This window comes from Lepisosteus oculatus, chromosome 11 (assembly GCF_040954835.1).
Source record: "Lepisosteus oculatus isolate fLepOcu1 chromosome 11, fLepOcu1.hap2, whole genome shotgun sequence".
NCBI lineage: Eukaryota > Metazoa > Chordata > Actinopteri > Semionotiformes > Lepisosteidae > Lepisosteus > Lepisosteus oculatus.
The window spans coordinates 7324454-7337730 of NC_090706.1; the positions used below are offsets into that span (position 1 = coordinate 7324454).

General features: G+C 45.7%; 1 protein-coding gene across 1 annotated transcript; it reads left to right on the top strand.

Moving 5' to 3' along the window:
- Positions 1-2674, top strand: LOC102698279 (nuclear receptor subfamily 0 group B member 2). The gene is made up of 2 exons (XM_006631398.3): positions 1-1049; positions 1962-2674. Exons 1-2 carry the CDS (start codon positions 491-493, stop codon positions 2201-2203), a joined length of 801 nt encoding a protein of 266 aa, XP_006631461.1. The 5' UTR covers positions 1-490; the 3' UTR covers positions 2204-2674.
- Positions 2675-13277: the final 10603 nt, after the last annotated feature.

Sequence of the window (13277 nt, forward strand, 5' to 3'; positions counted from 1 at the left end):
TAGGTGTTAGCTGGCAGCGATAGTGGCCATATACTGTCTGCTTGATTACTCCCACAGTCCTTGGTAGCTTGGTACAGGCTGGGTTAATGGCTGAAGTAAATAAGATAAGTGACCTACTCCCAACCACCCCAACGTCGCCTTGTACCATCAACCCGCCGATCTTCATTGAGAAAACCTTATCTTCTCCACGTGGAGCGAACCTACCTGAGCCAAGCAGTCCAGGGTCATGTTGTTTTTCAGTGAGCAAATGTTATTCAGCTAGGGTCAAGGCTGGCTTGCTGTACCTTAGGGGGAAGCCTCTATAAATAGGTCTGGGACAGCAGAGCTGGAGACAGGCGTACGCACGGCGGACAGAGCTTTTCTGATCCAAAGCATTTAAGTAGCTGCGCGGCCAAGTGGTACAGCGCGCAAGGGCGATTTACAGGCTACCTGCGCGTTCACCGTACCAAATTCTTTTAAGCCTCGTTTAGTTGAAAAGATTAAGTAAACGATGTCTTGCCTCGAAGAGCCCAGCGACAGATGCCAGTGTTCCGGCTTCAGTGTTCGGCAGTCCAACGCCATCCTTTACAATATTCTGAGCCGCAAGGACAGCGACCACCTCGCCCACAGCTACATCACGTCTCCGCACAGCTGCCACTGCGAGATGCGGCGGACTGTTGGCCTCAAGAACCCGGACGAGACGTGCCAGGTAGCTTCCGGCGTGCTGGTCAAAACGATCCACTTCATGAAGAACCTGCCTTCCTTCTACCAGCTCCCACTCAAGGACCAGCTGGCTCTGCTGCAGAGCGGCTGGGCGCCGCTGTTCATCCTGGGGCTGGCGCAGGAAGGGGTGGCCTTCGACGTGACGGACACGCCGGCCGCCAGTTTGCTGAAGAGAATCCTGCTCAAGGACCAGGACCAGGACCAAACCCGGCTGGAGCACTCGGACAGGGCGCAGCCCACGCTGGACGCCGTACAGAAGCTGAAGTCTTGCGTCAATAAGTTCTGGAGCCTGGATATGAGTCCAAAAGAATACGCCTATTTGAAAGGAGCGATTCTTTTTAACCCCGGTAAGTATACTAGCGAATTATTATCACCGTGCTTATTGATCTTCTTGTACCAACGGGTTAAATAAAGTAATAAGTGTCAATTCCCGAATAGTTTTCTCACATAATTGTTGGTAGATGGATTAGTTAGTAAGGAATCCACACTAAGTATTTTAATTGGAATGTATGAGTGGATGAATGTCCTGCTTATTAATGTCTTTTAACGGACAAAATAGCTTGTTGACATGGCTTAAGAAAAGGCTGTTTCGAAAATTACACATTGATGGACATTGGCCCAAAGTTTCATCCTTCGTTTACTACTATAAATCTTCTGCCCAAAAGAGTCCCATTTCCCCCCCCCCAAAAAGGAAATTCTACCTAATTAGGTCTACAAGCCACATTCATTACTTGTCCACTGGGATAAAGTGCAGAATTAGCTAATTTCTCTTGAAGGGGGGAAAGTTAAAATAGGAAATAAAAAATGAGTATGGTAAAGTGGCACAGAATTACTTCGCAAGAATCGGACCAACGCGTTTGAAGTCGTTGTTTCCAAGCTGTCAAAAAGGCCACCGTTTCCTGAACACAATTCGTCAGGCAGCCCCCAGCGGGGAAAGTCTGTTATGAAGGGGTTTGTACCACATTTTCAAACTGCTGACACTGTGGGTATTACAGCACACGTCCGTAACGGGTGTTGGCATCATTTGCCATTACTTGGTCGCAAAAGGATAAACTACACATGTAAACCCTTCTGTTTCATACGTGTAGTAGTTAGGAGAAACACTTAATAGAGTTGATTGGTTTTCCCCCGCTTCGGGAGAGAGATTAGTGCGTTCTCGGTGGTATCTAACCAGCACAGTTTTGCAACCCCATAATTCGAATTAAGGCTGACTGCGTGTAGACGTTTAAAAACGCCTTCAATTCGGTTATTTTTTTCAGATGTCCCGGGCTTGAAAGCGTCTCTGTTCATCGAGAGCATGCAGCAGGAGGCCCAGAGAGCTCTTCGCGAGGTGCTGCTCCCTCTCCACCCGGGAGACCGCGGCCGCTTCGCCCGCATCCTCCTCACCGCCTCCGCGCTCAAGACCATCACGCCGAGCCTCATCACCGAGCTCTTTTTCAGACCTGTCATCGGCCAGGCGGACCTCTTAGAACTACTCGCCGAAATGCTTTTCGCCAGATAAACGAGGATACAGGAGCTCAGGTTGCTTAAACTCAACAACACCCGTCGCGGAGCCGCTGATTTGAGGGGACAGTGTTACAGAGAGCTTGGTGCACTCTACCTGGGAACACGCACGTCATGTCCTGCTATTAAAACTGTCATGTTATGGTCTAAAACTTGGGCAAAAAGGTCCGCTAAAATCATGCGAAGTGAGCAAAGAGACATTCTCGCCTTGCGAGTTTCAAACGGCGACGATACGCAGAAAATCGTTTGAGAGGAACAGCCTGGCTGTATTACAGAGGGGACTCACTACTCGATCATTTCGGTGTGTGAATTTGGCGTATCTCTCATACGCTGTGCCAAGCTTTCGATGTTATGATTTAGATATAGATCTTTCAGCTGAAAGGGCAAACCTGGTTTTGTTGGCTTAACAGAATCTTCTTGGAGAAAAACGTCACTTTATTGATCCGAATCACTATTTTATGTTTTTTTTTTTAAAAAACTCCTTTAACACGTCCGTAAAAAATCCGTGTGCATGAGTGTATGTGAATAAATTATATATTTTTTAAAAAAAGTTTCTGTAACACGTCATGAAAAACGTGTTTAATAAAAATGTGTTGATACCCCTTTGTCTTTTTATAGCGGCAAAAAAAAAAAAGTGAACACGGCCGATTCAAAAGAGTCGGATTGGAGAACCATACAAAATCTGGACTAAAGCGAAATTTGAATGAGCCCGAAAGAAAAATGCGATGACTTATCTGAACAACCTCTCTCTACCTGTCGAGGAATTCAATTTCCGCCGTGAACGGTCGTTTCGAATAAATCAAGGGTGGTGACGCGATTTCACACCCCGCCGTTCAGTATCCGGAAGGTTTTGGTTCAACAATGCCACCAAAACAGATGATTTTTTTTAGAAATATCGCGGTATAGACTATTTCTGGCGAGTATGATGATTTGTACTGTTGACTTTGAGGGTGATGGGAGAGGCCCATTGCCAGAGACGGCTCTTGGGCAATACCACCGCAACCAAGCAAGGCGCGGGGCTGGGCCCGTAGATACCGGTTCCTTGTGCTTGTCGCCTGGTGACAGGAAGTCCTCTGCCCCGGTGTTCCGCGCAGTAAAGCAGAGGTCAATGACACGCAGGTTAAGGAGCAGGTTCAGGTACGCTCCTTCTCCTCCCTCTGTAAGGCGGGCGTTTGTGTGCGATTCCTTGCCGTCACCGTCGGAGCTCCAAGTGCGGGGGGTTTGGGGGAGAAAAACAGAATGTAGAGCGGGATTTGAGCTGGGGAAAGACTTCTCCATCTCTTAGATAACATTCATCTGTCATGCGGTGTATCTGGGCAGCAAAGGAAGAAGTAAAAAGTTGAAAGACGAAACGCGGCGTTTGGGCTGTCGAGAATTCTTCAGGTGTGTGCGTGTGCGGGAGAGAGTTTTTAGAAATATGCGGGGAATTAAGTTTGACTCGTTCCCTCTGTAGCGTACACACGCTGACGCCACTGCCCATCGGCCCATCTGAGCAAAAAAAAAATACGTTACAGGGCCAGCGTAATTAATACATGATGGGCTACGTCAGTGAAACAAGGTTTTATTACCTCCAATAAAAACGATACATTGCTAAGATCCGAGAGTCCAAGTAAACAACGGTAACCTTCCCCCGGACAGACAGGGCGGCGGTTCAATATGCGCTGCTCTCCCTTAAATCGTCATCAAATAACAATAAACCAATTTACACTTCAGTGCTACAGTAATATAGGCAGTTTTTTTTTTATCAGTGCTCGATGCTGAATGCTCGATTCATACATGCATTTATAAGACCAAGGCTTGATTTCTGCAGCTCTTTACTCTATGGGCTCCCTCACACTCTCCTCAGTCAATTCCAATGTGTCCAACACCCTACAGCTGGACTTGTAACCCACACCAGACCCTGGCAGCACGTCACTCCTACACGTGAGTCTCTACAGGGGTTGCCAGTAAAGTCACGTATTCAATATAAGATCTGGTTAGTGACCCTTAAAGCTCTTAATAACCCGCCTCCCTCCCATGTCTCTGAACTGCTCCATGTTTACACGCTCTCCTGTAGGATCGTCAGCTGAGGCCCGTCCTTTGATCACTGGATCGGGGACTAAATCTCGGACTTATGGTGACCGTGCTCTTCCACCGCCTCTTCCAGACAAACTTAGGTCCTTGACACTTATTTTGCTGGTTTAAACTCACCTTTTCACTCGAGCCTATATCTTGTTTCATTGTTTTTAACTTTGTATTGTATCCCCCCCCCACACACACACAATGTACAGCGCCCTTGGGTTTGGAAAGGCGCATTTTAAAATAAAACACAAGAGAAAACGACGCTTCGGCTGTGAAGCTTTCTTCAGCTGTGAGGTCTTACATCTGAAGAAGGCTTCACGGCCGAAACGTGTTTTCTCTCTTCTCTTTTCAGCATGGAATAAACCTATTACTTGTTCCTTTGCAGACTACGCATGCTGACACAGCTGCCCACCTGAACTACTTAGAAAATAAAAGTTGTTGTTGTTATCATTATAATCGCATGCGGTTATCTAAAAGCACGTTTTTCATATTGTCAGCTATTCGAACGGAATGGAACATCATTCCGGATGTTCTTCTCTTTGATTTTCTGCAAATGCGTTACATAACCAGATTATTCCCTTCCAAGTGATTTAAATCTTTTTTTTCGATAGCGCCCCTTTAATAAAACCTCTTCAGTTAAAAAGAGGGAGAGCAGACAGCAGCACGTATTAGCACTAGTCATTTCTGTCCGACCGAGGAAACCCAATATTAAAGGGCATTAATATTGCATTTGCGCAATATTAAAGGGCAAATTGAACAGAACACTTTCTGTTCAATTTGCCCTTTAATATTGCGCAAATGCAATATTAATAAAATGTTATAATGTTTACGTATTCCCTGGCATTTGGAACTCACAAGCAGTCACTCAACGTAATGAAAGGAGTCACGTGTACAGTATCATAACGTTAGAGATCCGTATACGAGCCCGATTGATGAGCAATCTAGCTGTACGCTGTCGCCCCCTAGTGGTAGAATATAAAATGACGTTTAACTCCGTCCCACGTAAAAACTAAAAAAAAGGAGCCGAGAAATAATTTTCTAATTAATATTTTAATTAAAAATATGTTCAGTGGCGTATGCAAAAGGTGTCATGTCTGAAAGACTACCGCCCGGTGCCACTCACCTCAGTAGTCATGAAGTGCGTGGAGAAACTGGCGATGGGACACATCAACAGTATTGTCCCGGACCCCATGGACCCCCCTGCAGTTTGCATATAGGATTAATAGGTCAGTGGACGAAGCTGTCTGGCCCTTCACACCACTCTTGAGCACCGGGACAAGAGGAACACCTGTGCCAGGATGTTATGTATTGACTGCGGCTCAGCCTTCAACACAATCGCAAGCTCAGGGGTCTGGGCCGCAGCAACTCCATCGGCTGTATTCTCCATTGACACATGACTGTGTGGCCAGATTGAACAGCAAACGCATCATCAAGTGACACCACAGTAATCGGTCTTATTAGCAACAATGATGAAACCGCCTACAGGAGCGAGGGAGCAGAGCTGGTGGACTGGTGCCAGAACAACCACCTCACACTTCACATCGGCAAAACAAAAGAGATTGTAGTGGACGTCAGGAGGCAGGGAGGACGTCACACACCCCTCATCATTCACGGAGCTCCAGTGGAAACTGTCAGCACCTTCAGGTTCCTCGGCCTCCAGATCACTGAGGGGCTGAGCTGGCCGGAGACCACTGCCGCCATCCTCACTAAAGCCCACCAGCGCCTTCGCCTCCTGACACAGTCAAGGAAGTGTGAGGGGAGAGCAAGACAACACGTGTAGTTTTTTTCCGCGATCCGATTGAGAGGGCCCTGCCCGGTGGTATTACGGTGTGGTATAGTGGACACAGGACAGGAAAGAAAAGCCTTACAGGGGGTCGCGAGGTCCGCGCAGAAAATCACTGGGACCGAGCTACCCTCCGTCGACCGGATATATCTCGACCGCTGCCACAACCAGGCTCGAGCTATGCTCCGGGCCCCAGTCCACCCGGGCCACGGTCTGTTTTCACCCCCGGGAGCCGGTAGGAGGGGTCGCAGTATCGGAACACAGACGAACAGGTTCACAGTTTCTTCCCCCATGCAGTCCGCATCTTAAACAGCTCAAATGAGCACCTGCACTTTAAGGTCCTGCACTGTTGGCACTATATCCTGTCTTGGCTGTATTATATCGTCTATTGTCTAATTTATTATCCATGTCTGTTTGGCATTTGTGCCTACAGTATATCTGTTTCTCTAAAGTTACTGGGTACAGCTGAACGAGTAAGCATTCCAATACACTTGTTGTTTATGGCAAATAAGGAAATCTTGAATCTTGCTTTGCTATTTTTAGTATAGAATTGGCCGCAGGTCAGGGAACTGCTCCAGCCAAGCGTGAATTTGTATTTGAAGGATATAAAATATAAAAACATTTAACTACTAATTGGTATTACTATAATTACTAACGAGGGTGCACACATCGTACACAATTTTCGGTTGTATCACACCGCATTGTGGGCAGATGCTGCCGGGAGATCGTGTAGCTACTTTTTTGGAACTGTTTAAACGGATAATTGCTTGCCAGTACCGGAAACCGCGAAGCAGCCTAATTAAACAAGTAGGTTTATTCCATGCTGAAAAAAAGAAAGAAAACACTGTTTCTTGTGGAGCAAGGCTCCACGGCCGAAACTTTTGTGTTTTATTTCTTATTTTTTTTTCCAGCATGGGATAAACCTATTACTTGTTCCTTTGCAGCCTATGCATGGTGAGACAGCTCCCCACCTGAACTAATTAAACAAGTATTCCGCTTTGAAAGATGGCCCCCGTCACAGGGAGTATCACACCCCGTGGTGTGCGCGCACGCGTGCCTCTCTGGCGAGCAGGTCGTGTGCCCGAGGTTTAAATCCCAGCCACCGGGGAACGCGCGCATGTGAACAATAGGTCTTTAAAACAAACCAACCCGACAGGTCGGACCTGAATTCTGTAAGACCTTCAGGTTAGATATTTGAGACCTGCTCAAACCCCCGGGGGTCCCTCTGAGGAGCAGGGCTGCTTGCCACAGAGCGTGTTCTTTGACATGCCCTGTTTTTCTGGTCTCAGAGCTGATTTAGGATTTCAGCATGACCAAACAAGCAGCCTGATTAATGCAGGCCTCTCCTCTAACGGATCGGGAAAACCTTGTAAAAGGCCTAGAAAGAAGTTAAGAGACAAGTCCCCTTTTTAGAAATAGTTACTCGGCGTACTGACTGGTTTAATCATTCCTCAGACGTATTCATTTCCTGCAGATTTAAGTGTGATTTTGTTATGTCAGAGGTTCCAGGAGTGTCAGGATATTGCCTGCTAACTTGTCATCTATTATCAGAAAGCTACAAAGTTCCTGGTAAGGGTCACAGGGCCCAGAGTTCATCAGAAGATAAACACAAACAATTGACACCCACTCTTGAATCACACCAGCATGTCTTAGGAAGGTGGGAGGAACTAGAGCACCTGGCAGAAACGCAGCATGAACATAAGAACAGTTACAAATGAGGAGGCCAACTGACCTCTCTAATCTCCTCACTACTTAGTAACATAGTGATCCAAGGATCTCATCCTGCTTTTCTAGAAGGAGGCCAGTGTATCAACTTCAGGAATAAGAGTGGGCTGCTTGTTCCACACCACCACAACCCTTGGCGTAGATAAGCGTTTGTTCTGAGTTTTAAATGCACTTCCTCAGTTTCCACTTGTGTTCTGTGGTTCACGCTGCACTGTGCTTTATAAAGACTGCTGGGGTGACTATATCAGTGCCTTTACTGATTGTGAATACTGATTTTAAAGCTCTTGTCTTCTCTGTTCAAGATTAAAAAAAGGATCAGTTCTTCCAGACAGTCACTGGAGGACATGAAAGTCCAGGAATTTATATTACTGCACTTCTGCAGATGGATTCCAGAGCAGAAACGAGAGACTATAATTGGACATCACATTTTAAATGAGGCCTTACTCGTGCATAATACAGTTTTTACATAAAAGCCTTAGATCTACATTCTACACTGCTGACTGTACCTCCTAACAATATATCCTGACAACATGCAAACTCCACACAGATAGGATCAATCCCCAAGAGCTGTGGTGCACCAGCACGGCCTGCCTTGCATTCTCCATATACTGCAGTTGTACTAGAAAGACAAGTCCTACCTCAGGGCTGCTCAGCATGCATCCCTTATCTCCTCCACTGGAGAATTCGAGAACAGAAAACGTCCCACTAACCCAAAAAGCATATTCCACACACCAGATAAGAACAGGTACCGGGAACCTTTATTCCTAATAGTGTTCCTACAGGGTGGAAAGCTTTTAGAGACAGAAATGGATTTTATTTCCATTCTTTTGTCCAAACCAGACCAACGGGTTCTCCCTAAAGCAGCTGGAGGAAAAATGAGTCATCATTCACCAGGCGAGAGCAGAACAAGTGCATTTTATTTATACCCACTTCTATTTCACCACTGCATCAGGATGATTTTCAGGGATATGGAACTAGGAGTGGGGTTTCTATCAGGTTACGCCTCAGTTTTGTGTTCAGTCATCTCTTGGCTCAAAGCACTGCATATAAACGATACTTTCTTAATAAGGGCATTATATTACATCATGACAATGTCAAGTATTCCATTTGTATTCCATTAAAAAAAAATAACAGATGAGTAAAGATCTTTCATTTTCAGTATTTTTTTTGGACAGATCTCTTTGCCAATCGGGTCATCACAATATCAAATTACCAATGAAGAAAAAACTTTACAGTGGTTGCTTCCAAGTTCTCATTCCAAGACCTAACAAGAAATTGACACTTTTTTTCAGCACTCTTATCTATCACAGCATCTGTAGTTAAGCCTCACTGGTAGAAAAAGTGGTTTAAAAGACAAAAATAAACCCACACGTGGCATAATCTTTGTTTCCTCTGTGTGTGGGTTTCTCCAATGGCTCTAGCTTCCTCCCACAGGTCAAAGACATGCGGGCTGGGTTAACAGGCGTCTCACCCCTCCCCCCAGCAGGTGTCGATGCATTGCAATGAACCGGTGTCCTACCCCCAGTGTCGTTCCCAGTGCCAGCCAGGCTGGATTCCAGCTTACTCCAATCCTCAAGAAATAGAGTGGGCACAGCAAACAGATGCAGGAGGATTCTTGGATAGATTATTACCGTTTTTTCTTAGTATTCATTTCTGAAAACGAAACTCTCCTGCAATGACACGAACAACCAAACGACCCCTGTATGCACGGATAAAGCACAGCTGGACTATGACAAGGGGAGTCTGAGAATCTTCCATTTGGTTTCAGGGTTTTTCCAAGCCAGTCTCCTGTCCTCAGAATGGTTCCAGTCAAGAGGAGAGCATTTGGCGCATCTATCTTATTTAGTAGCTGGTAGCTCATTATTCGGACGATCTCATCGGCCGTTCCTGGAAAGGAGCCAGAGTATGGGCTTCAGCAACATGGCTAGGCAGCTTGTTCCAGACCCTCACAACCCTATGGGGCTGAAAGACAGAGTTCTTGCTCTTGATATTGAATGCACTTTCCTGCATTCCTTCCCCTCTTATGCCCTGTGGCTTTTCTCTCTCTCACCGTTTACAACTGTCTAACATTCACTGTAGAAACTGTCAAATAAAAGCAGAAAAACAAGAGGAAAATTTGAAGACCTGAGATTCTTTTTTACTAACCTCGAGGCAGGGGTGTCTAACCCTGATCCTGGAGAGTCCCTGTGCAGCAGGTTTTACAGGTTAACTCTCAACCACCAAGTTAGACTTGGAACAAACTCGAAGGACTTCATAGTGATCAACTAAAGCAATGAATTGATCAAAAAAGACAAAGTGGTGATCACATGGGAACAGAGACTGCGTACATCTCAAGGTGGAGGATATCTTGGTAGTAGGGCAGGCTATTGTCAGTCGGCCCGTCAGTACAGGACAACAGGGGAGGGGGAGGAGGGTCTCTATGGCCTATAAATAGGTGCACTGGTAATTAGTTCATGAGATTACTGGTAAGGGGTTGCGAATCTATACTCTCACATGTGTGGGTATGTAAAGGGCTTTTGCAGTGTTGGTCAATGATTGGATGCTGGTAGGGGTTTGGAGAGGATGAGAGTCCTTTTGTTATTAAACCTGCAAAATCTCTGCAACCAAGCCTCCTGCACTGCACAGTTGTTGCAGTTGTGACTTTTCGTGTGCCAACATCTCCGGGTGGGGTCCAACAAGATCAGCAATAACATCACAGGTCTTCTTCTTTAGAAAGAGGTGATCAGTAAGGCTGGCTTGGGTTGGAGACTCCTGACCAAATTGCCAGTGAAAAACTGTCCAGGCATGGTTTTTCTTCCGCCCTCTCATTAGGAATCCTGTCTTTTTCAGCGCTCGATGTTACCAACCCTAAGTATAAGGCAGGGCTTACAGATTGGGCAACAATCTATGCTTTGCGCACATCTTCATATTTACAGTGCATGCGTGACCAACCTCAGCCACTACCTTAGCAGTGGCTACGTCAGGCACTCATTTCTGCTCTCCGCTAGAACTGAAGACTCGCTTCCCACTTCATGAGCATGATTGCCTCTCCTGTACAACAGGACAAAAGGACAAAAGCACTTCACCAAGAACCTGCTAATTTCATAAACGACATTCTGAAACCCCCCAGTGTCCATGTACTGCATTTTTCAGAGCCCTGAGCTCCTGCAATTCCTTTCAGGGCAGACACCTCTGAGCAAAGTCCGGTCTCTGTAAAGGTCAGAGGAAGGGCAGGAGTCTGTCTGGCGGCCAGCCAATGCTGGAGCTGCAAAGATCCCGCCGTGGTCGACCGCAGCTGTGAGCCGCCGCCGTGACCGGAATAGATCTGCCCTGTCGGAGAACGGGCCGGGGCTCTCGGGACGTTTCTCCACACGCTTTCCTCAAGTACGGATGCAAAGCACGGACTTGTGCCACTTGATCAAAATAAAGCAAAGGGCATCACAAAAATTGAAACTTTTTTTTTTTAATTTTAGTATAAAAATCACTTTAAAAAATAACACATGGGGAATAAAAAGACCACAAGATCACCTGGCTTATTTACACTAGACTCGAGCAAAGGGCATGCCTGACATTCAGCAAAGATATTCCATTAACGGCATACTTAGTCACTGCCATTAAGAGAAGAAACAAGCCCGGTGTGGCTTGTTGCTGAAAGAGATGAGCATCACAGCAATTGACAGTATATAACACTGGTTCCTAAAATCTTATTGCCTAAGAAAAATAATATACCTATAGTATTCTCTCTCTGAGACATGACTTTCATCTTCAGAACATGCACCTTTTCTACTCTGGAAACCTGTTCTAAACGAATTGTGAAGAAGCAAATGCAGCCGTGTTGAAAAGTGCTTTTCTTCTCGGAGCTTAAAAATTAAGATTAGTCCAATCCACAAGCAACTCGGTCACCTACATGTTGTGGTAAAAGCCCTCCTTTCGAGTGCATTCAGACTGTTAACAACCGCAAGAGCGGCAGTGACAAGTGTGCCTCAGAACCAGCAGTGCCTGAAGATCACCTCTCAAGTCCTTCAACGACAATCTCCATATGCACTGTGTACTGCACAATACACACGCAACACTGAAGACAAAAGAAAAGTGCTAACAGTCATGTAAAATGACGCGTTTGTCGAGATATCCCCCCCTTTAAGCACATAAAAATTAACTGGACAGAGATTGGACAAAATCCAATGCAATGTTAAAAAAGCTTTAAAGTTGGGCTTTAGGCAGACTGGGGCAGTCACTTGTTTGCTTTGTCTTTGCTCTATACACACCCAGAGAGAGAGAGAATGTAACCCCCAAACAAAAAAAGGCACAGAATAAAATAAACAATATAAAATACACCGTTTAGTTACAATGAAATCCTCTACAGATTTTCAAACTACCCGTCTTTGACCGGAAATAGAACTGCATCAGCAAGTTCTCTCTCTACACGGTCATTCATGGACAGATTCTATACCTTATACATAGACATGAAGGCAGAAAGGTGTGCAAACAACTTCCACAGAAGCTCAGATTGTGACTGCCTTGCAAAGCGCTGAGAACTACACTTCCAGTAATTCACCACCATACCCCTCAAGCACTGATCCCATGTTGTGGCAAACTGCACTACTCTGATAGAGACACTCCCTCTCATTCCTGTGACTTTATAAAAGAGGTGGAACAATGGAAACTAAAGCCAATATCAGAAACCTGACACTTCCTCTTATTTATTTCTAGCAACACCGAGAGGCCCAGAAGAACAAACGGAAAAAAGAAAACTACCAGTATTGCCCACAGAGATAAGTTTTCCCCTTTCCAGAAACATGTCCAGGCATCGGCAATGCCTCTGGGTCCAAAAGCAGTGGGTTAAAATGAATACAGGTTAACTAGGCAAAGATCCGTGCCTCAGTTTGCATCTGCAGTCCCTTGAGAGTGCTTGGGCTCCTTATTTTGGCAATGCCTCAAGTCACAAATTTGCTTTAAAGGAGTACAAATATTACTCTACCTGAGAACCATTCCAAATGTTCCTCATTCTTGGTTTTAGGAGTGAGCATGTTCACATCCTCCTTTCTTGAAAAACACCACCCTCCCTCCCTCGTACCACGTACAATCAGATATGCTGTGGGGCAAAACTCCAGGAGAAAGCCAGGTCTGCCTCTGGACTTTGGCCAAGGTAGAGAAATGACTGACTCATTCATGCTGTCCAAGAAATAGCCACATGAGGGTCTGGTATGGTGATGCAATGGTAAGTGGCTTACTTAGTGGGCCGCGTGAGAATCTCTCTCCCACAATTTTAAAATGTTAGTTCTTGAGTCTTCCTTTCTCTGAAGGCACAGGCACATTCATATTCATAGGGCTCAAATGTCACGCACATACCCAAGTGTTTTCACTGCTGAAAAGCTGTAAAATGCAACAGAAGGCTTGGACACCACAGCAAACACCAGCACAAATTGTCTCCTGGCTCAGAAACGTTTTGCACATCACATACCCACCTGAACTTTGCTGAAAACGGACATTGGTTTTACAAGGTAACGGATTCCAGGGAGTCCAA